We start from the raw sequence: 25989 nt of genomic DNA, 5'->3' as shown, positions 1-25989 counted from the left end.
ACAGCACCGGAGCACGGGAAGGTAAAGGTTATGTCATATATGCTCGGCATTAACGTGCAGTATAGTGCTGAGTATTATGGGGGGGGCTTGGCTTGGTCCAAAGTTGGTTTGGGAAGGTGCCTGCTCACGTCATCCCACCTCCGTAAAACCCTGGCACTGTGTGATTTACTTTGCAATCCATACCTCATCCTCTTGGGTGTTTACATTTTTTATTTTACAGAAACAGTGCCACTTTTGTGCATAGGCTGCATCTGGTACTGCAGCCTCTATTCCATTATCGTGCATTGCCAGACAAAGCCTTTGGACAAGAGTGGCGCTGTTTCTGGAAAAAAAAAAGATTATTTTCAACTTTTTATAATGTTTGCAGCCCATTTAAAGGAGATGTCTGCTTTAGATGCCTGCTGTGTCCTGTCACCCTATGAATTGGGGGGTACTATCTCTCGTTATGGAGAGCGCCTTAATCGGCGTGAGGCCAGGAAATGTTCCTCTGGGATCCTAGGAAGAAGGTATACAAGGCATGCTAAGCTTATAGAGGGGCCTAGGACAGATGTCAGAAACTCTGCACCGTTTTTTTGTGATTTTCATATTTTACCCATGAATCAGACAGATCAGGATGAACGGGTGTGTAGAGGGAGAGGTAGAAATTATATTTTAGGAATAAAATGTTTCACACCCTTAGGCCTCTTGCACACGAGCGGGACGGATCGAGACCCATTCAACTTCAATGGGTCCGTGATCCGTCCGCACCGCAAAAAAATAGAACTCCGTAGTGCTTCCGTGGAGTTCCGATCCGTGCTCCTGTTCTGAATCTTCAAAAGGGTCCGCATCCGTGATGCGGAGTTCACACAGGCTGGTGCCCGTGTATTGCGGACCCGCCGTTCGATGTGCAAGAGGCCTTAAAGGGGTATTCCAGCCTAAAGCTTTTTTCAAATACCCAGTTGCTATGTGCTAGATCTGTTAGGGGTCTGATCTCTGGGACCCTCACCGATCACCAGAACAGTGGACCCCCGCAAGTGTCCCTGCACAGTTTGACACTATCCAATCAGTGCTGCCAGTGTTAGACTGTGCAGGGACAACCCCAACTGAATGAATGAATTGATAGCAGTTTGCAATGAAGGTCCAGATGGGTGTTACCAGTTGGGTGGGGGGGGGGGGGAGTGACACTGGCAGCACTGATTAGATAGTGTCAAGACTGTGCAGGAAACTCCCCCAACTGGTAACACCCATCTGGACCTTTACTGCAAACTGCCAGTAATTCATTCATAACTTCTAGCAGGAATAATAAAGGAATGGCACAAAGTACAGTCATAGGAATAGATGCTGTAGAATTGTTATTACATGGGGGATGCAAGTAGTTACTAAAACAGACGTGTCAGGAGAGGTGACAGGTGCTCCATTAGGCCTCATGCACACGGTCGTTGCCTGCATAGGTGATAAATCTAGAACGGTGGTGGTCTGATCACTGGGACCCCCATCTGTTCGCCAGAACCTCTGCCACCTATTTCACCAGCTGCAGGACCGTTGGGAGTTTGAATGGCTTAAGGTCTATGGCACTCATTGAAACAGTCGGGCTGGCGGGGATCATTCATAACTTATAGCAGGAATAATAGAGGAATGGCACAATATAGTCATAAGAATAAATGCTCCAGAATTGTTATTATTTCGGTAGTCCCTAAAACAGACATGTCAGGAGAAGTAGAGCTGCAATGTTTTTTTTTTTTAGGACAAGGGTGTAGCAGCGGCACCCTGACCCTGGCGACTGAGGGGGCCCATAGTCTTCTCTGTCATTAAGAAGACACCAGTAATATAAATGGCAGGTTACAGATTTGGCATTGGCGCACAGGAGCTCTTACCTACACAGCCTAAGGGCTCACTGCACACGAACGTATTTTCTTTCCGTGTCTGTTCCGTTTTATTTATGGACTGTATGCGGAACAATAAAAAAAAAAAAAATGGAAGTTACACCATGTGCGTTCTGTTTCTGTATGGCCGTATTTCCGTTCCGCAAAAAAATAGAACATGTCCTATTATTGTCCGCATTCCGGACAAGGATAGGACTGTTCTATTAGGGGCCAAAATACGAAATGCACACGGACGTCATCCGTATTTTTTGTGGACCGCGCAAAATACGTACTGTCGCGTGCATGAGCCCTAACATAGTGTATAGGAGCGGGAGTGTTCCTTTATACACCTCTGCACCTGAAATATCCCTTTAATCATCCATCAGAAATCTGAATTATGCGTAAAATTATGAAATTAAATTATGTGTATAAGCTCCTGTGATATCAGGTAAGTGGGGGGCAGGAGGACGGTATCTGGACATTTCTGCTTCCAGTCTGGCGGATCAATAGTTAATTCCTCTTGCTCCATCACATCCTGCGTCATTCTGCTTCTTGCTCTCAGCCTCCGCTCCTCTGCCGCTCCCCGCTCTTATCTCATGTACCGTCATAGACTGGTATGCTGAGGTCTGCCGCCCTATACCGCCCCTACACTGCTCACCTGTCCGCTGAGGAGGGGACCCCTGCAAGGTGACATTGACTAAGGTCATTGCCATTATACGGGTGCCTGTGAATGAGCTAGCGGGTGTGTGGCTGTCCTTCCGTCTGTCTATTTGCCTTTTATTATGTACAGTATTATTATATGGCTTTGCTTTGTATTATATGTCACTGATACATATGAGTTATTACGTTTACGTGGGATTTGAGCTTTTGTGTAGCGGCTGCCAGGTCTTCTAACGCGCTTATTTGGCGCCTGAGGCGACCGTGAGGATGAGCGAGATATTATACAGAGAGAGCGTGTATTATTATCATCCAGGGCTGCGTAAGGTGCCAAGCAATGGGAATAATAGAGCAAAAATATAGGTTTCAATATATGATGCCCCCTCCTCATGTAATAACAATTCTGGAGCATCTATTCTTATGACTCGGTGTTGTGCCGTTCCTTTATTATTCCTGCTAGAAGTTATGAATGAATTGATAGTAGTTTGCAATGAAGATCCAGATGGGTGTTACCAGTTGGGGGGGCGTGTCCCTGCACAGTCTGACACTGCCAGCACTGATTGGATAGTGTCAGGAAAACCACACCCCCAACTGGCAGCACTCATCTGGATGTAATTTACTCATGACTTCTAGCAGGAATAATAAAGGAATGGCACAACATAGAGTCATAAGAATAGATGTTCTTACAGGGGGAAGGCAAGTAATTACTAAAACAGACCTGTCAGGAGGGGTGACAGCTCCCCTTTAAGGCCTCAAATCCCCCTCCCCGGATAGGAGGACCTGCCATGTTTCCTAAGAAGGAAGACTCATTTGACCCCAGTTCCTCTATCATTCGGAGTCACCACCGTCTGCCAGAGAGCAGCACTGTGAACGGATGTAGTGCAGTGCGGCAAGAGTGGCAGGAGGACAGGGAGGCATGGCAGCCATTGATTTCTATATGGGGTGCGCAGTTTTGCAGCGTGTGGCGATGCAGTGACCGCTGTAGTAGAGAGGATCCCCTACAGGAGACATATATAAGAAGGCCTACCTTATCTGTGGCACATTCACCACCATTCTGGATGATTAAACAGATATTAAGGAGCAGGGGAAAAAGAGGAGACTATATACATCCCATGATTAATGTAAAAAATGAAAATCAGACATCATATAGGACATATAGACAATGTCTATCTAACAAAGCTAGGTCCAGCCCTGTACCTCACATGGATCCAGAGATCTCCCCATTGATTGCTCTAATTGCTCTGCTAGATTTATTTCAAGCTGGAAGCTCAGGGGGTGTGTCCTTTCTCAGGGGGTGTGTGCTTTCTGCTGCAGCTATCTTCTTATCACAGCTCAGGAGGCGTGTCTTTACTTCTGCAGATCGCTCCCTATCCCAGCTCAGTAGGCTTGCCCTTTCTGCTCCAGCTCTCCCCCTATCACAGCTAAGGGGGCGTGTCTTTTCTGCTGCAGCTCTCTCCCTATCACAGCTCAGGAGGCTTGCCCTTTCTGCGGCAGCTCTCTCCCGATCACAGCTAAGGGGGCGTGTCTTTTCTGTTACAGCTCTCTACCTATCACAGCTCAGGGGGGCATGTCTTTTTTTCTGCAGCTCTCTCCCTATGACAGCTAAGGGAGTGTGTCCTTTCTGCTTCAGCTCTCTCCCTGTAACTGTCACAGCTGATGGTAGTTGAAGGATGGGACTAAGCATGTGCCACCATCTCAGCGAGGTGGACAGAGGAAAAAAAGGAAAGAAAAAACAGCAGATGGCGCCATACAGATACATGTTATTGAATAACTCAGCGGCGTTACCAGATTTTTAATTAGATCCAATTACAAAAGTATTCAGATCTAGGTGCTGGTTTAAAAAATGTAGTATATTTTTTCATGGGACAACTCTTTTAGGGACCTGCTGCCTGTACACTTTCCTCCATTCCCATCCATTGAGCAGTTACTCCATTTGCATGGCCAGTGTTGGCTATTAACTTGTATGGGACTATAGTCGGTAGCCTTCACTCACCCCTTTCTTAATTGGCGCTTAGAAGTTGTCAGATTCACTGTAAGTTGTCGGATCTGTCAGATGCCTCCCGGACAGGGAAGAGGACTCTGGATTGCTAGTGAATAAGGATATTGATTAATGCCTAATGGGGTCCCTTCCTTTTTTAAAGGGGTTGTCTTCTCTGAGACATTGGTATTAAATGGCTAGGATATGCTACCCCTGTCAGATAGGTGCGGTGCCTTTTTTCAGATCGGGACCCCCCAAAGTGAGCAGAGAGCAGCTGCGCAGGAGCGGCCGCCCTCCATTCATTTCTATGGGACTGCCGAAAATCGCTGAGCATGCTCACTATTTTCAGAACTCCCATAGAAATCAACGGAGAGTGTGCCGCACATGGGCATTGCGCTCTCCTGCAGAGATAGGTGCGGGTCTTAGAGATGAGACCCTAGCGATATGCCATCAAAGGCCTAGATCAGGGATGCCCAACCTGTGGCCCTCCAGGTGTTGCAGAACTACAACTCATGCATGCTGGGAGTTGTAGTTTTGAAACAGCTGGAGGGCCACAGGTTGGGCATGCCTGTCCTAGATGAACAACCCCTTTAAGATAGTTGGTATACAGTGGTGGCTTTTCACATGGAGAACCTCCATGTAAGAAGGATAGTACTTGGGACATCTGTGCGCGGCTCTCACTGTCATGGTGACACAAGGGTTAATTCAAAGAGCTAAACCATCAGGAGACTGGTGAGGACGTAGCCTCTAGAGGCGGGCTGCTGGTAGCCCCAAGCACTGGGGAGGAAACACTAAATTTCCCAGTACAGTACAAAGGTAATGAAGATAGAACTGCAGGCCGGCGCTGATAATAGACCGGAGATCTGTAGAAGGACTATATCTTTTAACTGTTTGGATGCCTAAGGGCACATAGGGTGGATACATTGAGGATTCTCCATGATGGATTTTCTGTACGAAATTATTGGGGTCATTTATCAAACTGGTGTAAAGTAGAACTGGCCTAGTTGCCCATAGCAACCAATCAGATTACACCTTAAATTTTCCAAAAGAGCTGTCAAAAATGAAAGGTGGAATCTGAATGGTTGCTATGAGCAACTAAGCCGGTTCTACAAATGATTTGTTTTTTTGCGCAGGTAGCCTTACTATGAATGATTTCTAGAAAATATTTCAGATCTGATAGACGCGAGACTTTTTACAGAGACCAAACGATGTTCAAAAGCTGAGGCTGGAGCCCTGGGGCCCCTGCTCATATAGTAAAGCGCTTCTCTTATGTCATAGGCCCCCTCAGGCCTACAACATAGGATATATGTACAGTACCAACCCTCTACCAACCACCTCCTTGAGGAAACCGACTCCCAACAACCACAACCTTGAGAAAAATGACCCCTACATCCACTTCTTTGAGAAGACCAACCCTGTACAATTACCTTTTTGAGAAGACCAACCCGTACATTACCTTTTTGAGAAGACCAACCCCTACAACACCTCTTTGATAAGACCAGCCTCTTACAACCACCTTTGGGAGAAGACCAACCCCCTACAACTATCTCTTTGAGAAGACCACCTCCCTACATCCACCTTTTTAAAAAGTCCAACCCTTTACAACCACCTCTTTGAGAAGACTAACCCCCAACAACCACCCCTTTGAGAAGACCAACCCCTACAATAACCTCTTTGAGAAAATCAACCCCCTACAACCACCTTTTTGAGAAAACCAACCCCCTCACAACCATCTCTTTGCTAAGACCAACCCCCTACATCTATCCATTTAAGAAAACCAACCCCCTACAAGCACCTATTTAAAATGACCAACCCCCTGCAACCACCTCTTTGAGAAGATCAACCCCCTACAACCCCTACCACCATCTATTTAAAATTACCAACCTCCTGCAACCACCTCTTTGAGATGACCAACCCCCCCCCCCAAACACCTCTTTGAGAAGACTAATACAACGGACAAATGAGTGTCTATATCGTGTAATAACCATGTTTTTCTTCCCTTCTAGATAGAGGTTACGTTGACCCCCGATCCTACAGAAATGGCAGGTAAGACGATCACGCTCGCCCCTGCTTAGTTTTTCTGACTGTCTGCACCATTGTCAGCCTTTGGCTTCCACCCATTGACAACGATACCGCAATATGTTCTCCAACCAATATAAATGGGAAGAGGAGTAGGGGAAGGTGATACTTTACTGAATTGGCTGATTTTTTTTTTTTTTTTTGCATTTATGATTTTATATCAAGACTAGAAAAAAAACACCAGCCGCCAGACTGAATGATCAGCATGTAATGCCCTTTTTCTCCTGTGAAGGCGCTGCAGAGGAACCAAACACTTGCTTCCAGGTTGCCTTCTATATTAAAGGAGTTTTCCAGGACTTGCATATTGATGACGTATCTTCAGGATAATATCAGATTAACGGGACACCCGTCACCCCCATTGAACAGCTGTTTGAAGAGGCCGTGGCCCCTAGGCCAGTAAAGTCACGCTCATTAGTCACATGGTCTAGTCACAGCTCATTTAAGTGAATAAGATCGAGTTGCAATACCAAGCACAGCCACTATACAATGTACGGCGCTTTGCTTGGTTAGCTGTCAGGTGGCCGGCCTCTTCCAACTGTTGATTGCGGGCGGTGTCGGGTGCAGGGCCCCATCTGGTCAAATACTGATTGCCTATCCTTAGGATACACTTGGAAAACCCCTTTAAGAGGCGCATCTCAGGAAGTCTAAATGCCAGTGGCAGTAAGTTGTTGGACAGCATAGGCCCCGCTCTCTCAGGCCCTCGCCCAATACATGAAAGGGGGAAAGGTCACAAATTTTTGTGCAAAATTCACAACTTTACCAGAAGAATTGATAACTGCCCCCAATACGTAGTGTTTTTTTTTTTGTTTTTTTTTTCTCATTGCTATGGTTCTACTTCTATTTTTGTAGAAATGCCCTTTAAAGGGCATCTATCAGCAGTTTTGTCACTATGAAACTGGCTGACCTGTTGCATGTGCACTTGGCAGCTGAAGGTATTTGTGTCGGTCCCACATATGAAGATGGGACCAATACAGATGTCTTCAGCTGCCAAGCGCACATGCAACAGGTCAGCCAGTTTCATAGGCACAAAACTGCTGACAGATGCCCTTTAAAGGGAATACACATACATCTAATATTCTCACGTCCATTGCACAGAGGTCTACCAGCCAAAATGCAACACTTTCTAGTCAGGCAAATGTTAGCGGCAAAGTCTTCTCCCCGCCCGACCACTATTTAGAGCTGTGTAAGTACAGGTTTCAGCAACATGTGTTATTCCAAATACCAACCCTGCAAATGTGAACACGCACCCTGGTTTTAGATGCTCCTCATCTGATCCATGAGTTGCATTAGATTAAAGATTGTCCTCCTTAAAACGGTTAATCTGCCCAGTCTTCACTTTTATTTTAAGGATCTCACTTTTAAAGGGGTTCTGCTAGACCAGGAACTTAAAAGATCTCACTTTTAAAGGGGTTCTCCGAGACCAGGAACTTAAAAGATCTCACTTTTAAAGGGGTTCTCCAAGACCAGGAACCCCTTTTCATAGGGCCAGGAGACTCATCTGTCACCAGCACTCTGGTTCCTGCACCAGCTCTCTTCTCCTTCACTTTTTGTCCCTCTCTGGTCCGCTGAGGACATTGATTGGTCGTCACACTTGTTTATGAAAAGGGGTTCCTGGTCTCGGAGGACCCCTTTAATATCCGATTCCTTGCGTCCTCCATGAAAAGTGGTTTCTGGAAGCCACTTATCTTCTGATATCGATTGGTTCTGTCATCACCAATTTGGCTGCCTTGACACAAGGGTGGTCACCCAGCTTTCCCAGCCTCCTGAATCAGCCTGGCATTCTGGACCTTTAGGAAAGCTGGGTGACCACCCTTAGCGAGAGCCGCCCTGCTGGACAGCCGTTCCGGAAAATGGCATACAGTCTCCAATAGTGTTGAACTGAAGCCAAACGAATTGACTTCGATCCGAATTTCAGGAAAAATTAGATTTGCCGCAAAGCCGAATTTCCTCGCGCTTCATGGTAACGAATCTATTTTTCCTGAAATGGCGCCCAAAAAAATAAACATGCTCACCTCATCCATTTGCTCGCGGAGAGGGCCATCGCGGCCACCTTGATTTGAAGATACCATTCGAAGTCTCACGCGGAGTGACGTATAACGTCACCAGGTCACTGTGCTGATGTCATCAGAGATTTTGCGCGGTGTCTTCAATCAAGATGGCCTCTCTGCGAGCAAATGGATAAGGTGAGGTTTTTTTTTAAACCGGATTTAACCGGATTAACCCCTTAGATGCAGCGTTCATCGCATCTGAGCGGTTCAATGATGGGGGGGGGGGGGCGAGGCTACCGCCGTCCCCCGTCGTTGCGCCCTTTACCTACAAAGGAACGCGCTTCGTGACGAAGTAATTTGTCACAAATCTAATTTCTGTGAAATTTCTTGTGAAATTCTGCGAATCGGCCAAATATAATTTTTCATACACTAGTCTCCAACATGAGCTCAAAATCAGCTGTCAGTCACTTTGAATGTATGAATGAAAATTCATTGTGGAGCAACGATGGGGAGAGTAGTCACTGTTTACAGTTGACGTCGGCGACTGGCCGAACTTTTGTCTGAAAAGTGTCTCCTGGACAACAGGCAGGCTGCCACCGACCACAAGGCCCGGCCTCAGGGAGGAGAGCAGCGGTTGCCAGAACAGCAGACAACTAACATTAAACTTCCCTCCTACTTTCCCAACTTCTGAGCTATCTGCCATGATAGAGCCAGGTTACTAGTGTGCAGGTGTAAAGGGGGGATCAGCGTCGACAGTGAGTACACAGTCCTAACGGAAAATGGGAGGCTGCTGCACCTGCTATCGAGGATCCAGAACGTCTCCAGAAGATCCTGAAGAAGGTAACGCTACAGCCAGGACTATCTCAGTGTAGACTTGTTGTGGTCACGAGCCACGAGCATAAAAATAATGATTGACAGCCCTTTGTACATGTTATGATGTCGGCGCCGCTTTTCTCCAGGAGATCAGTCTAGAAATATCTATTTTTGAGCCTGGCAGGAAGTATAGTATTTAGATTGTGGGTAGATCATAACAAAAGCTCAGGTCTACGGTGTGTGTAGGGATCCGTTTGACAGGATTTTACTGCCGCATGTGGGTGATACATGTGAGAGAAGGAGCGGTTATGGAGTTTGAGGCGTCCTGAACCATGTCAACAAAAGTGTAGTTTAAGGAAAAATGCAGCAAAAATCGGGTCAGATGTTATCAGTGGGGATACAAGAGCTTGTCCTACCCCCGCCCACACTTTTGATTTCTAATTTCGAGGGTGCTGCGATTATATATAGCCGGGGTGGCCATATGGCATCGGAGCCCAACAGCGTGGTGATTGCAGACACTGGTCATATAGTCATGTCCTATTGTCATCAGCCAGAGATCCTTTGCGCCCAATTTCTTCTCCGTACTTGACTGTGTAGACTGGGACAGAAGGAACATAAGAGGGTCTGAAATGGGTGGTTTTGGATTATGACCATTACACTGTTCCTCACTTGAGGAAGATGCGATGACTGACTGCGCAGAGTGAGGCAACTGGTTTACAGTTACGGGCAGGGAATATTGGTTGCACACAGTAATGGTGGCACAGAGCTTGTTGGTTACACTCTTATCAAGGTGAGGCACAATACTTGGCGGTTGTTGATAGCAATGGGGCAGCCTCTCTATGCAGTTTAGGACAGTCTCCATTATACCACAGGTGGTTGCCAACAGTACACTGGTTACACACAGTAATGGTGGCACAGAGCTTGGCGGTTACACTCCTATAAATGTGAGGCACATTACTTGGTGGTTATTGATAGCAATGGTGCAGCCTCTCTATGCAGTTTAGGACAGTCTCCATAATCCCACAGGTGGTTGCCAACAGTACACTGGTTACACACAGTAATGGTGGCTCAGAGCTTGGCCGTTACACTCCTATAAATGTGAGGCACAAGACCTAGTGGCTACTGATAGCAATGGGGCAGCCTCTCTAAGCAGTTTTGGACAGTCTCCATAATCTCACAGGTGGTTGCCAACAGTACATTGGTTGCACACAGTAATGGTGGCACAGAGCTTGTTGGTTACACTCCTATAAATGTGAGGCACAATACTTGGTGGTTATTGATAGCAATGGGGCAGCCTCTCTATGCAGTTTAGGACAGTCTCCATAATCCCACAAGTGGTTGCCAACAGTACACTGGTTACAAACAGTAATGGTGGCACAGAGCTTGTTGGTTACACTCTTATTAATGTGAGGCACAATACTTGGTGGTTATTGATAGCAATGGGGCAGCCTCTCTAGGCTGTTTAGGACAGTCTCCATTATCTCACCGGTGGTTGCCAACAGTACACTGGTTACACACAGTAATGGTGGCTCAGAGCTTGTTGGTTACACTCCTATGAATGTGAGGCACAATACTTGGTGGTTATTGATAGCAATGGGGCAGCCTCTATGCAGTTTAGGACAGTCTCCATAACCCCACAGGGACAGTTCTAGGCCCAGATATGGATAGAGCTTATGTAAACCCCACCCATAAATGGGCAGTCTCATGTAGTTTGGGGGTGTTCCCCGGTGGAGTCTATTTGTCCCTATTTTACCAACTGCAGTGTTGGTAAGTATGGATTCTCGGCGGTCTCCACTTCAGGAGCGAGCGATCACTCGTTAACTGACCACGTGGCATTCTAAACTCCTGGTCCCACCCAGGACGCAACCCATGTGTCGCAGTATTGCTGCGTCCGTATGTATAACCCTGTGATCTTCACCAACTTACCGGCCCACCGCTACACAGGGTTAAGCGCCTACCGTATGTATTTTGCGGTTCACAAATTTCGGATCCGTAAAATACAGATAATGTCCTCGTTCCATCCGTATTTTTTTGCAGACCCATTGACTTCAATGGGTCCACAGTGCGCATTTTGAGACATGTTCTATCCTTTTGCGAAACGGACATACAGATGCAGAAAGAGCACACGTCATCTGTGTGCTTTGTGCATCCATATATCTGTTCAGCAAAAGGATAGAATATGTCCGCAAAATGCAGACCTGGGTCCCATTAAAGTCAATGCGTCTGCAAAAAAAAATAGTTTCAAACAGCACACGGACCAAAGGAATCGAGGGGCTTTACAGATTGCTAAGGGGAGGCATCTCACAAAACTTTTAGGCTGGATTTCCGGTAAATTCTGCACCCCCATGTACCCCCCCCCCCACCCTCACACTAGTATTAGGAATGTGATTATTATGAGACTAATCTATTATGTGTTTCTTTCTCTACAGAAAAATTAAAGAACAGTAAGATCATCTTCGTGGTCGGTGAGTATCAGACGTGCCGGTGATAAATTATGTAGGATCGCGTCCGTGATGTGGGGTTGCATCAGATCCGTAAAAGCCACGTGTACCAATAGCGTCATTGGGTACAAATAAAGGTCCATTAACACAACCGTATTTTTGCTCCGCATCCGATACGCTTTTTTGGTTGATCAGATGTGGACCCTTTCATTTCATCCGTATTTACGCTCCCTGGCCCTGCAAAAAAGATAGAACATGCACTAATCTTGTCCATTTTGCGGACAAGAATAATCATTCCTACTGACGCGTTAAATGTGGAATGAACACGGCCGGTATCTGTGACCGCAAAATCGAATACGGTCGAGTGAATGCACCCTTACTGGTATAATAAGCTAACAAACATCACAACTAGGGATGAGCGAATCGACTTCGGATGAAACACTTGGAACCGAACCCGAGTTCGGGAAATTTTTTGCAGTACAAATTAATTTTTGACGTTATTACCCGAAGTAACATAGTAACATAGTACATAAGGCCGAAAAAAGACATTTGTCCATCCAGTTCGGCCTGTTATCCTGCAAGTTGATCTAGAGGAAGGCAAAAAACCCTGTGAGGTAGAAGCCAATTTTCTCCACTTTAGGGGAATAAAAAATTCCTTCCCGACTCCAATCAGATAACTCCCTGGATCAATGACCCCTCTCTAGTAGCTATAGCCTGTAATATTATTACACTCCAGAAACACATCCAGGCCCCTCTTGAATTCCTTTATTGTTCTCACCATCACCACCTCCTCAGGCAGAGAGCTCCATAGTCTCACTGCTCTTACCGTAAAGTCTCGCAAGACTTCGCAAAGCAATAACTTCGACTCATCGGAGCCAATACATTCTAATACTGTACGGAGCTCCTGCTCCGTACAGTATTGGAACGAAGTTTTATGCGAATAGACGTCAGATGTTTCATCCGAAGTCGATTCGCTCATCCCTAATCACAACACTAAAAAATCTTCAAGAGATACGAGGAGCTATGTCTAGTCGTCAAAAAATTCGGTTTGACTACTTGACCCAATTTTTACGGCCTCAAGCACACAATCTATTTTGTGGTCTGCAAAATACGGATACTGGCCACTTGCCTCCCACAATTTCTGCAAGCCCCGTTGTCAAAATAACTATTCTTATCCGCAAAATGGACAAGAATAGGGCATGTACAATTTTTTGGGGATGGACCTACGGATGAGTGTCTGCTGTCTCCATTTTTTGCGGCCCCATTGAAATGATCGGATCCACATCCAATGCGCAAACAAAGCAGATCAGATGCGTAAAAAAAAAAAAAAGACAGGTGTGTGCATGAGGCCTTAGGGAAATACAATCATGGTGTCCGGATGGAGTCCTGTCCTGCACAACGGAAAGCGGACGGATCCGATATGTATGCCCATAGACTTCTATTATGAAGGAATGCCTCTTAAAGGCTTCCGTGGTGCATCTCCTGCATTCACTTGAATGGGTCCGCATTCGTGATGCGGGGTGTACACGGCCAGTGCCCGTGTATTGCGGACCCGCTGTATGCGGGCCGCAATACGGCCACGGCCAGGCAACGGCCGTGTGCATGAGCCCTTACTCAGAAGTGAAAGGAGGATTCTGGGAGTTGTAGTTTCAGAACAGCTGGAGCGCCGGAGGTTGCTGATCCCGGCTGACATTTTTTTTTTATGCGTGCGACCATCTTTACTTTATACGTAGTAACTTTTATCCGGTGTTGATTACTTATTGACAACTTTATATTGTTGCTGGCTTCAGGAGGACCAGGCTCTGGCAAGGGGACCCAGTGTGAAAGGATCGTCCAAAAGTATGGCTACACCCATCTGTCCACTGGAGACCTACTGAGGGCAGAAGTGTCCTCAGGAACAGAGAGAGGGAAGACCCTGTCTGCCATCATGGAGAGGGGAGAGCTAGTGCCTTTGGTGAGTCCAACAGTCCTCAATCATCAGAAATAGCATTTTTTAATTGTCAGAGCATTCTTTTCATTGTCCACTAGGTGGCGCTAGTTCTTAATTATTCTCTACACCTAGTTCTACTCATAGGTCTAATTGGCGATGACCCCTCCACCCCGCTATATCCTGTCTCAAATATTTTGTGTCCCCCCCCTGCTGTCACCGCCACTTTTCAGAGGACAAAATTTCATGAAAGGAAAAAATATATCAAATTATTCTAAGGAAATGGAGGAAATCAAAGTCTTTATAAAGGACACGTTGTGTGTGACCTGAAGAAGGTCGGCTATGTATGAGAGTTATGGCTTCCGTGGGGGAGGGGGGGTTAAATGTCCTGTTTACGCCGTGTTGGTTCAAATTATTATTGTCGTACGTGTCTTTCGCTCATGGCTGGTGGTACAGTCATAGTAAATCCCATCTTCGTGTAATGTCAAGTGTCTCTTCCTTCCCCAGGACACCGTCTTGGACATGTTGCGAGACGCTATGGTCGCCAAGGCTGACACCTCCAAAGGATTTCTCATAGACGGATACCCACGTGAAGTCAAGCAGGGAGAAGAGTTTGAGAAGAAGGTGAGGAACGTGCTGACTTACACCACACTTGGAACGAGCCAAGTCCTACATATTTAGATGTCCCCAGTGTTCAAATGAGCAAAACTAAGGCTGGACGGACATATTAGATTATGGCCTCATGCACACGACCGTAGTTCGGGTCCGCATCCGAGCCGCAGTTTTTGCGGCTCGGGTGCGGACCCATTCACTTCAATGGGGCCGCAAAAGATGCGGACAGCACTCCGTGTGCTGTACGCATCCGTTGCTCCGTTCCGTGGCCCCGCAAAAAAAAAAATAGCATGTCCTATTCTTGTCCGCTTTGCGGACAAGAATAGGCATTTCTACAATGGGCCGCCCGTTCCGTTCCGCAAATTGCAGAAGGCACACGGGCGGCTTCAGTTTTTTTTGCGGACCGCAAAAAACGGAACGGTCGTGTGCATGAGGCCTAAAGGGGTTCTCCGGCGCAGGATAGGTCATCAATATCAGATTGGTGGGGGTCTGACAACCCCAGGATCAGCTGCGGCGCCAATAGCTGCACAGTGTACGAGCTGGAGGCAGACAGCGCCATACAGTGGCCGGGCCAGGTACTGCAGCTCAGCTTCCATTTAAGTGAACTGAGCCTTATTACACCGGATCGTTTCCAGCACCGTGGTGACCCAAAACAGCTGATTGTGGCGGTGTCGAAACCCCACGATCTGATATTGATGACCGATCTGTAGCCTGACTATGTCGGCTGTACCTGACCATTTCAGCCAGCTGATCTAGTGTGTATGGGCGCCTCTTGACTCCCCCCCCACGGAAAATATCTAGGAAAAAGAAGGATTGGGTAGTTGGATTTCAACATGCCTGATCCCTTTGTCTTCAGGCTACAGGAGTCTGGCAGCAGCTTATTTCCCTCTCCCCATTCAGAACACATGCACACTCGGCCAAGCTGAGCTTGCATGTGTATGGGGGGGGGGGTGTCAGGAGACATAGCTACCAGTTATCTAAAACGTATGCCCAGATTAATACCGAAAATATCACAAATAAAACTCCTATCGTTTTAGATACCTGGTAGGTATGTCTCCTCCCCTCCTCCCCATACACATGCAAGCTCAGCTTGGCCGAGTGTGCATGTGTTCTGAATGGGGAGAGGGAAAAAAGCTGCTGCCAGACTCCTGTAGCCTGAAGACAAAGGGATCAGGCATGTTGGAATCCAACTGCCCAATCCTTCTTTTTCCTAAACAATTGCCATAGGGGGGGAGAGTCGAGAGGCGCCCATGCACACTAGATCAGCTGGCTGAAATGGTCAGGTACAGCCGACATAGTCGGGCTACAGATAGGTCATCAATATCAGATTCCGACACCCCCACGATCTGCTGTTTTAGGGCCACCGTGGTGCTTTAAACTAACAGTGGATGGATCCATACAATAAGTAATTTGTGGCTCCGGGGTAATAAAGCTCAGTTCACCTAAGCAAGCGTCAATCTACAATCATTCCCGGCCAGAATCGTCCCATGTTAAAGGAGTTGTCCGGGCAAAAGATACTGATGACCCATCTTCAGGCTTAGCATTCGCACGAGCACCATGGCCCCCTTCAAACACATGATCTGTGGCGGTGCCAGGAGACGAACCCCCCCGCCAATCTGATACGCCATCAATATCTGCAGCCCCGACTACCCCTTTAAAGGACACTGTTTGGACAGCTTGTGGATTTCAGTTCACGTCCTGAGCTCTAGAAACATACAGAAGTAACTGCTGAATGACCTGGGATGGTGAGGAAGTCCTTCAAGATAGCTCCTGACCCCTAGATCAGTGCAAACTATCCCCAATCTACAGATTGAGAAGGAATCCAACGTCCACAGCAAGTACGTCACTGATATACTAGAGGAAGATATCCGCTGACATTACAGCCGTGTCTATAGACGTTCCCACAAGATCTTGTTTATGGTGGCCATTAGAGTCCATTATGGAAAAGGGATATCTAACTATGTCGATTTTTTTCCGTTCCTGGTCTCCACCCATTTAAAACATTATACACGTATCTACCTAGATTTAACCCCGGGATAGTAGCCATCTTGATTCTTCCTTGTGCCACGTTCCAGTACGTACCCCCATTACCAGTGCTACATGCAGATTTCCACCTTGCTATAGTGTCCCCTACTGGTGGCAGCTGGTATTGATAAGTGTTCATGTGATTTAGCAATGAGCAAGGTTCTCCACCTTAGACAATCCCTATTTGTTCAGACGGTCACTTGAAAAAAAAACGTGATCACAAAGCATCCGCCTGCCGAGACCCCCAGTAATCAGATCTAATCTGTGGCTGTAAAGGTGGTAGTACACTGCCTGATGTACAGGCAGTGCAGGCGCCAATACATGGTAAAACATCCATCGGCGCTCGTTTGCATCGTGCTGATTACACAGACCGATGTAAACTGAATGCGGGAGGAACGTTTGCTCATTGACTACTCGATTATACAGGTCAATTATTGGGAATGCGCATGCCTATGAATAACAATAATTGGCCCGATAGTCATGAACGAGCAAACGTCATTTTACTCATTTTGGGCTAAAACTCATTTTTTTTCAATAGGTTCTCAGCAGTTTTTGTGATACAGGGGTCAAAAATCAGCCTATTTGCAGGCTGTTCCTCCTGAGTTCCGTCGGCTGACCGCTCATGTGAATCCTTATCTCTGATCTCCTGACCTCATAAACACTCATTACAGCTAAACGTTTATCAAACCGATAAAAAATATGGCTTAAATTAGTGTTTATGAGGTCAGGAGATAAAGCTTCATGTGAGCTGACAGAACTCAGGAGAGATTCTCTGCAAATAGACTGATTTTTAACCCCTATATTACAAAAACGGCAGAAAATTTTTAATAAAGACCAATTTAAAATTATTTTTTTTTTTTTAGCCCAAAATTAATAAAATTGAATCTTAATATGGACACCTATGGGGCAATTTTTGAAAGTGTTTGGTTTCCCTGTAGCATCACAACAGGGGAAATGAAACATTACACAGGACACCCCCCTATTAACTAAGAATTCCCTATGTATTCCTATTCATAGCCATTTTATATTACCTTAAAAGGGGTATTCCCATCACAGATAATGGGGGCATATTGCTAGGATTTGCACCCATTGTCTCTGGGACCCGCACCTACACCGAGAACAGAGCGAGGAAGATAGCGGAGGGCACACTGCACATGCGCAGCCGCCCTCCATTCATTTCTATGGGCTCGGCTATTTCCATCAGCCCCATAGAAATGAATGGGAGCAGTGGCTGCGCAAGAGCGGTGCGCTCCCATTCACCTGTATGGAGAAGAGCGCTTGGAAACCTGGGGTCCTCCACTCTCCCCGGTCCGTTCTTGACTTATCAATATGCCCCCATTGTCTGTGATGGGAATAGCCCTTTAATCCAGACCATTACCCCTCCATACTCTTCTTTGTACATGAACATCATCCCGTTCATCACCCTTAGCCATTGACGCCTCGAATGCCGCTTGTCATGATCGCTGTTATAATCCCTCTTCTTACTGCAGATCGCACCCCCCTCACTGCTCCTGTACATTGATGCTGGATCGGACACAATGGTGAAACGGTTATTGAAGCGCGGTGAGACCAGCGGCCGGGCTGATGATAATGAAGCCACCATTAAAAAGAGACTGGAGACTTATTACAAAGCCACAGAACCCGTCATCGCCATGTATGAAAGCAGAGGCATTGTGAGAAAGGTATTATGTCCGAGCAATTCCCAATATGCAGATGTGATCATTATAGATACCCCCTCGAATTACCTCTATCCCCCCATCCACTTTAATGGAAGGCGGCCACGTATGGGATAGAAGGTCCAGACCTGGGCATCCAAGTGGCACTCCCACTGATCACACTTTTAGGCCTCTTTCACACTGGCGTGTGCGGCCCGTGGTCGTGCTGAGGCACGCAAATGCACGAGCACAGTCCGTGGGGCAGCCGCAGCGGATTGCGGACCCATTCACTTGAATAGGGCCGCGATCCGGCCGTTGCGCAAAAATATAGGACATGTTCTATCTTTTTGCGGAACGGAAGTACGGGACGAAACCCCACGGAAGCATTCCGTAGTGCTTCCGTAGGGTTCCGTTTCGCACCATTCCACATCTCTGGATTTGCGGACCCATTCAAGTGAATGGGTCCACATCCATGATGCGGAAGGCCCACGAAACGGCGCCCGTGTATTGCGGCCCGCATTTTGCGGGCCGCAATACGGCAACGGGCCGCACACGCCAGTGTGAAAGAGGCCTAAGGCTGGGTTCACACTTGAGCGTTTTACAGCGTGTTCAAACGCGCTGTAAAACGCTCAACACATGAAAACCAATGCTTCCCTATGGCCCTGGTTCTCACTTGAGCATTTTACAGCGCGTTTGAACGCGCTGAAAAACGCCCTACGCTCAAACAAGTTCTTGAGCTTCTTTGGGGCATTTTGACGCGCGTTTGTGGCCATAGGACACTGCAGTCAATCACACAAACGCGCGTCAAACGCGCGTTTACTATTGCAAAAAACGCACATAAAAACGCGCGACAAAAACGTGCGTTAAACGCGCATATAAAATACGCTCAGGTCTGAACCCAGCCTAAGGGTGCAGCCAGTTGATTTATCATAGTGTATGGTGGAAGGACAACCTTAAAGGGGTTGTCCCATCTGGGCACTTCTATGGCATAAATGTAAGATAGGTGCGGATCCAACCTCTGGGACCCCAAACGCGCGGTCACCCTCCATTAAGTTCCAAAAATAGCACTTAGGCCTCATGCACACGAACGTCCTGCGTCTTGGATGCGGACCCGTTCACTTCAATGGGGCCTCAAAAGATGCGTCCGCATCCGTCGCTCCGTTCCATGGCCCCACAAAATAAAAAATAGAACATGTCCTATTCTTGTCCGTTTTGCAGACAAAAATAGGCAAATTGCGGAACGCAAAACACAGCTCGGTCGTGTGCATTAGACCTTACTGAGCCATTTTTGAAAGTCCCATAGCAGTGAATGGAGATTTTGCCGCATATACGTGTTGTGCTCTCAGTGGCCCCGTTCTGGAGACAGGAGCAGGTCCCTGTACTTATGGCGTATCCTAGCATATCATATGCCATAGATGTCTCCAGATGTGACCATGTGAAAAGGAAGAGGAGAGAAAGCCACCTCTGGCAGCGGCTTATCCCTTGAGAACAAAATGATTGGGCCTGTTGAAATCCAACTGCCAGATCCTTCTCTCCCCCCAACATCTGCCATCAGGGGAGAGACAGAATGCCCCATACACATTAGACAGTCCCACTAAAAATCGGCGGGTTCACCGCTTACCTAACGAGAGTACGGTATGTATAACATAAGTAAGACATGGCAGCTGTCTTGCAGCAACGGCGCCACCCTTTTCGCTCAGGCTATGTGTGGTATTACAGCCTCATTCAGGTGAATTCTATGTAGAAACACCACCAAAGGGATTGATTGATGGATGGTCTATCTTCTCCACAGATCAACGCCGAAGGATCAGTAGACGACGTCTTCAAACAAGTCAGCGAAGGCCTGGACGCCCTTAAATAAACTGCAAAAAAAGAAGCAAACAAAAATGCCTTATTCTTTTCTGTACGCAACATTCTTATGCCTTATTCTCCGACCCCCCCCCCCCCCTTCCTCAAAAAAAAAAAAGCTAACAAACTTAGCGCGGAGTGTTTGAACATTCGTCCAGGTCAACGTCGCTCTGTCTGCCAGCGCCCCCCTCACACGTCATCTAGTCCCGTCCAGAGACTTGAAGGAATTTGCCCTTCTTCCCGTAGGAAGGTGCGTTCTGCAACCCCGATCCCCTTCTGTCTGTTGTTGTCCTCCCTCACTTCCTGTTTTCCTGAACAGTAAACGACTTCAAGGAAACATTTTCAGGTCCCTTGCCTCGTCCCCTGTTTTTTTTTTTTTTTGTCTTTTATTTTCCACTTTTTTTCTCCAGCCGGAGACATTCCTTCCAAAAAAAAAAAAACAGGAAGAGGTTGTTTGAAAAATTTGTCACCTCGATGGCTCACCGTGACGGCGTATCGCTCGCGTGGCCTCGGTCAGAGCGACACCATCACAAGAGCCGCACCAAGGGGTTAAGTTGGTTCTATTTCCTCTTGGAAGCCTTCTATCTCCTTGCAGAAAGCTGGAGGGTCACCTTTGGCCTTGATATGAAGGGACAGGCTTAGAGAGGGGGGGGGCGTCCCGAGGGAGGAAGACCAGTAGACCGGATACCATATTGTCTTCTGGGAGGTGTCCAAAACTGAGCTGATGCATTTGTCGCATAGTATTTCAGCAGAAAGTGATCTAAAGTCAGCATCAGTCCAATGGAATGTTAAAGCAGGAAAAAGCCACTTAACCTCTTAATTGCCAGAGGTCGTAGATTAATTTATTTGCAAGGGGCTCATTCCTGCGACCTTCACAAAAAAAAGATTCTCGACTGTATTAACGGCTAGCCTCGTTCTTCTTGTCACCCTCCCTGATATACAAAACGCCAATGCCTTGTAGACCTTAAGAGCCACTTTGAACTCTCTTGGAGCCAATCTGACTGAAATGAGAACTATATTGCCACTGTTCATAGAAATAGCGCATAAAATGCAGCGCCCCCTTCAGGTTATATCAGTAGTGCTGTGCAGGAACTATTAGGACCCAAAAAATTGTAGGGATCAATGAGTTCCCAAGTGGGTTGATTATATATTGATGATGTCCTAGTGGTGGGATTGCTCTTTAAATGTACAGTTGCAAGAAAAAGTATGTGAACCCTTTGGAATGATATGGATTTCTGCACAAATTGGTCATAAAATGTGATCTGATCTTCATCCAAGTCACAACAATAGACAATCACAGTCGGCTTAAACTAATAACAAACAGAGAATTAAATGTTACCATGTTTGTATTGAACACACCATGTAAACATTCACAGTGCAGGTGGAAAAAGTATGTGAAACCTTGGATTTAATAACTGGTTGAACCTCCTTTGGCAGCAATAACTTCAACTAAACATTTCCTGTAGTTGCAGATCAGACGTGCACAACGGTCAGGAGTAATTCTTGACCATTCCTCTTTACAGAACTGCTTCAGTTCAGTAATATTCTTGGGATGTCTGGTGTGAATCGCTTTCTTGAGGTCATGCCACAGCATCTCAATCGGGTTGAGGTCAGGACTCTGACTGGGCCACTCCAGAAGGCATATTTTCTTCTGTTTAAGCCATTCTGTTGTTGATTTACTTCTATGCTTTGGGTCGTTGTCCTGTTGCAACACCCATCTTCTGTTGAGCTTCAGCTGGTGGACAGATGGCCCTAAGTTCTCCTGCAAAATGTCTTGATAAACTTGGGAATTCATTTTTCCTTCGATGATAGCAATCCGTCCAGGCCCTGGCGCAGCAAAGCAGCCCCAAACCATGATGCCCCCACCGCCATACTTCACAGTTGGGTTGAGGTTTTGATGTTGGTGTGCTGTGCCTCTCTTTCTCCACACATAGTGTTGTGTGTTCTTCCAAACAACTCAACTTTGGTTTCATCTGTCCACAGAATATTTTGCCAGTACTGCTGTGGAACATCCAGGTGCTCTTGTGCAAACTGTAAACGTGCAGCAATGTTTTTTTTTGGACAGCAGTGGCTTCCTCTGTGGTATCTTCCCATGAAATCCATTCTTGTTTAGTGTCATAGATTCGCTATAACAGGGATGTTAGCATATGCCAGAGACTTTTGTAAGTCTTTAGCTGACACTCTAGGATTCTTCTTCACCTCATTGAGCAGTCTGCGCTGTGCTCTTGCAGTCATCTTTACAGGACGGCCACTCCTAGGGAGAGTAGCAGCAGTGCTGAACTTTCTCCATTTATAGACAATTTGTCTTATCGTGGACTGATGAACAGCAAGGCTTTTGGAGATACTTTTATAACCCTTTCCAGCTTTATGCAAGTCAACAATTCTTAATCGTAGGTCTTCTGAGAGCTCTTTTGTGCGAGGCATCATTCACATCAGGCAATGCTTCTTGTGAAAAGCCAACCCAGAACTGGTGTGTGTTTTTTATAGGGCAGGGCAGCTGTAACCAACACCTCCAATCTCATCTCATTGATTGGACTCCAGTTGGCTGACACCTCACTCCAATTAGCTCTTGGATATGTCAATAGTCTAGGGGTTCACATACTTTTTCCACCTGCACTGTGAATGTTTACATGGTGTGTTCAATAAAAACATGGTAACATTTAATTCTCTGTGTGTTATTAGTTTAAGCAGACTGTGATTGTCTATGGTTGTGACTTAGATGAAGATCAGATCACATTTTATGACCAATTTGTGCAGAAATCCATATCGTTCCAAAGGGTTCACATACTTTTTCTTGCAACTGTATTTCTTCATAGGTTACCCAGCACAGCGTCGTACTTTGGATAGTGGCTGTGCTTGGTACTGCAGCTCATTCCAATTCACTTGAATGAGACTGAGCTGTAGAAAGGTCATGTAACCGATGGACATGACGTCACAAGCAGAGAGGCTGCAGCGCTGGCCGGAGCACCGCGGCGCTTTCCAGCAGCTGATCGGGACTCGGACCCCCATGGATCGGTTATTAATGACCTATGGGGACCATGGTGTACCTCCATATGCCTCCAATGTCATAGAGCCAGGGGCAGACTGGGAACTTAAAGTGGTCCTGGAACAAAAAAAAACTAAAAGTGCGGGTCCAGATTGACAGAAGGCGGGGCAACAAAAGTAGGCGGTGCCTGTAATACTGTAGTGCGGCGCAAAATAGTGCCCCAGCAGAACTGAATACCAAATACCGCCCCAGCAGAACCAGATACCAAAGTGCAGCACAAAATACCGCCGCAGCAGAACCAAATACCACAGCGCAGCATAAGCTACCACCCCAGCAAAAGAAAATACCACAGTGCAGCACAGACTACTGCCACCCTCAGCACAGTATTCAACTATATCACTGTCCTGAGGACGGTGATACAGTTGAGTTCAGGGGGGCAACTGCAGCCACTGGCCAGGTGTATAAGTACCTGATGCTCCTACATCAATTAAAGCCTCATGCACACGTCCGTGAAACACGGACCGTGTGATACCGGCCTGGATTTCTTCTGAGTGCAGGAGCGCACGGCGTCATTGGTTGCTATGACGCCGTGCGCTTCCTGCTGCCGCCGCAGTGCAGTAATACACTTGTATGATCTATACCAGTGTATCACTGTACTGCGGCGGCAGCAGAAAGCGCACGGCGTCATGGCAACCAATGACGCCGTGCGCTCCTGCACTCAGAAGAAATCCAGGCCGGTATCACACGGTCCGTGTTTCACGGACGTGTGCATGAGGCTTAATCCTGAGAACACCAGATCGTTACGTACCTGGCCAGTGACCGTGAGGAGGAATTTCCCTGTAGGGTCTATGGCCAGTCCGCCCAACAGAAGTAGGCGGTGCCTGTAATACTGTAGTGCTGCGCAAAATACTGCCCCAGCAGAACTGAATACCAAATACAACCCCAGCAGAACCAGATAATAAAGTGCAGCACAAAATACCGCCGCAGCAGAACCAAATACCACAGTGCAGCACACTGTAACAGAGGGTTGCTTTGGACACTGCAATGTGGAGCTGCAGTGTTACTGTATGGTACCTCTCTCTCCAAAGTGTGCAAACCTGCAGAGACTCTCACAGATCCATGTGGTACACATCCGTAATATGGTGCCTATGTTCTGCTATATAGGACAAAGATTTTAGTTTGTTTTTTTATTAAATAACGTTGGTGCACTCCATCACCGTCATCATCGCACAAGCTCTAAGTGGGGGGGGGGGGGGGTATAGATATTAAATGAATGTCGGTCAAACCGGCTATACTTCCTATTGAGAACATATACATGCTGGGCCGAGCTGAATGTGTATGGAGGAGCAGTTGGTCAGGAGGACTGGCGCTCAGCCAGCAGCTATATATTGTGCACGGCCAGCTTTAAGAGGTATCCCCATCTGAGACAATCGGGGCATATCGCTAGGATCCGTGAATGGGAGGGCACCGCGCTTGCGCAACCACCGCTCCCATTTATTTCTATGGGCCGACGAAATTGCCAAGCCAGCATTTCGGCTATTCTCGGTGGCCCTAATAGAAATAAATGGAGGGCAGCTGCGCCTGCGCAGTGTGCCCTCCATAACTTTCCGGGCTCTGTACTCAGTGTAGGTGCAGGTCCCAGAGGTGGGACCCGCACCTATCAGACAATGGGGGCATATCCTAGCGATATGCCCCCATTGGCTGAGATGGGAAGACCCCTTTAAATCTACTTGTAACAGAACTAGAGGGGGAACTTGAAGCTTCTGGGCCCCACTGCTAAATCTGTACCCTGCCTGCACCCACCATGTGCCATTTATATTACCGGTGTCGAATGTGGCATAGAGGCCTATGCCTCCCCTATAGTAGTGATGTCAAACTCGTGGCCCTCCTTCTATTGCAAAACTACAACTCCCAGCATGCCCTGACTTCTGTAGGCTTCCTGGGCACGATGGAAGTGGTGGTTTTGCAACAGCTGGAGGGCCACAAGTTTGACACCCCTGCCCTATAGCTACACCCCAATCGAACTGTAATGCGATATACAAAATGAATTGAAAAAACAGGCAATACCTGAAAGCTGCTTCTTCAGCAGAAATCATTTCCTCATAAGAAGGACCAGCGCAGATGTGTGCGGGTCGTTGCGGGCGGGTGGCGGTTAAAGGTTAGGGTCATCATTTCTGGAGCGTCAGACGGGTGCAAGTGCTTAAAGGGGCACTTCCATCAAATCTTTTATTTTGTAATCACATATTAAAGTGGTTTTCCAGGACTCAGATATTGGTGAACTATCCTCAGATCAGAGGGGGTCCAACACCCCGCACCCTCACTGGTAAGGCTACTTTCACACTGGCGTTTTGGCTTTCCGTTTGTGAGATCCGTTTCAGGGCTCTCACCAGCGGTCCAAAACGGATCAGTTCAGCCCCAATGCATTCTGAATAGATAAGGATCCGTTCAGAATGCATCAGTTTGCCTCCGTTCCGCTCTGGAGGCGGACACAAAAACGCGTTTTGGTGTCCGCCTGACGATGCGGAGGCAAACGGATCCGTCCCCATTGACTTACATTGTGTGTCAGGACGGATCCGTTTTCACTGACACAATCCAAAACGGATCCGCCCCTCATTGACTTTCAATGGTGTTCAAAACGGATCCGTTTGGCCAATGTTAAAGATAATGCAAACGGATCCGTTCTGAACGGATGCATGCGGTTGTATTATCGTTGCGGATCCGTATGTGCAGATCCATGACGGATCCGCACCAAACACGAGTGTGAAAGTAGCCTAAGCTGTTTCGGGAAGCCACCGACACCAGAAACATAACAGTGGACGGAGCCGAAAGCAGACAGCGCCATTCACTGTGTAGTGGCCACGCTGAGGTACTGCAGCTCAGCTCTCATTCAAGTGAATGAATGCTGAGCTGCAGTACACCAGTGCCCAAAGCTATACAGTGGATAGTTTCCGGCGTTGACGGTTGCCCGAAAGATCCTATGGACTTTATATTACAAAGTAGCTGCTCAGTTAGGCCTCATGCACACGACTGTATCCGTTTTACGGTCCGAAAATCACAGATCCGCAAAATACCATGCCCTCCTCTATTTTTTTTTTCAGTCCCTGGGTCTGCGTTCTGCATGTTCTATCTTTTTGCGGAA

General features: G+C 47.1%; 1 protein-coding gene across 3 annotated transcripts; it reads left to right on the top strand.

The window, feature by feature from the left end:
* AK1 (adenylate kinase 1) lies at positions 1-20213 on the top strand. Of its 3 annotated transcripts, XM_040404970.1 has the most exons (8): positions 1-21; positions 6483-6522; positions 11786-11821; positions 13588-13751; positions 14232-14348; positions 17852-18043; positions 19809-19952; positions 20011-20203. In XM_040404970.1, the coding sequence occupies exons 2-7, from the start codon at positions 6516-6518 to the stop codon at positions 19875-19877; spliced, it is 585 nt and encodes a 194-aa protein (XP_040260904.1). In that variant the 5' UTR covers positions 1-21; positions 6483-6515; the 3' UTR covers positions 19878-19952; positions 20011-20203. The 3 variants fall into 3 exon arrangements, with proteins under 3 accessions (XP_040260904.1, XP_040260902.1, XP_040260903.1); XM_040404968.1 differs by lacking the exons at positions 1-21; positions 6483-6522 and adding an exon at positions 9252-9383 and having other exon boundaries at positions 20011-20213; XM_040404969.1 differs by lacking the exons at positions 1-21; positions 6483-6522 and adding an exon at positions 9252-9383 and having other exon boundaries at positions 19809-20213.
* The last annotated feature ends 5776 nt before the right edge of the window (positions 20214-25989 follow it).

Source organism: Bufo bufo, chromosome 8 (genome assembly GCF_905171765.1).
Source record: "Bufo bufo chromosome 8, aBufBuf1.1, whole genome shotgun sequence".
Taxonomy (NCBI): Eukaryota; Metazoa; Chordata; class Amphibia; order Anura; family Bufonidae; genus Bufo; species Bufo bufo.
This window is presented reverse-complemented; position numbering and strand designations above follow the sequence as displayed.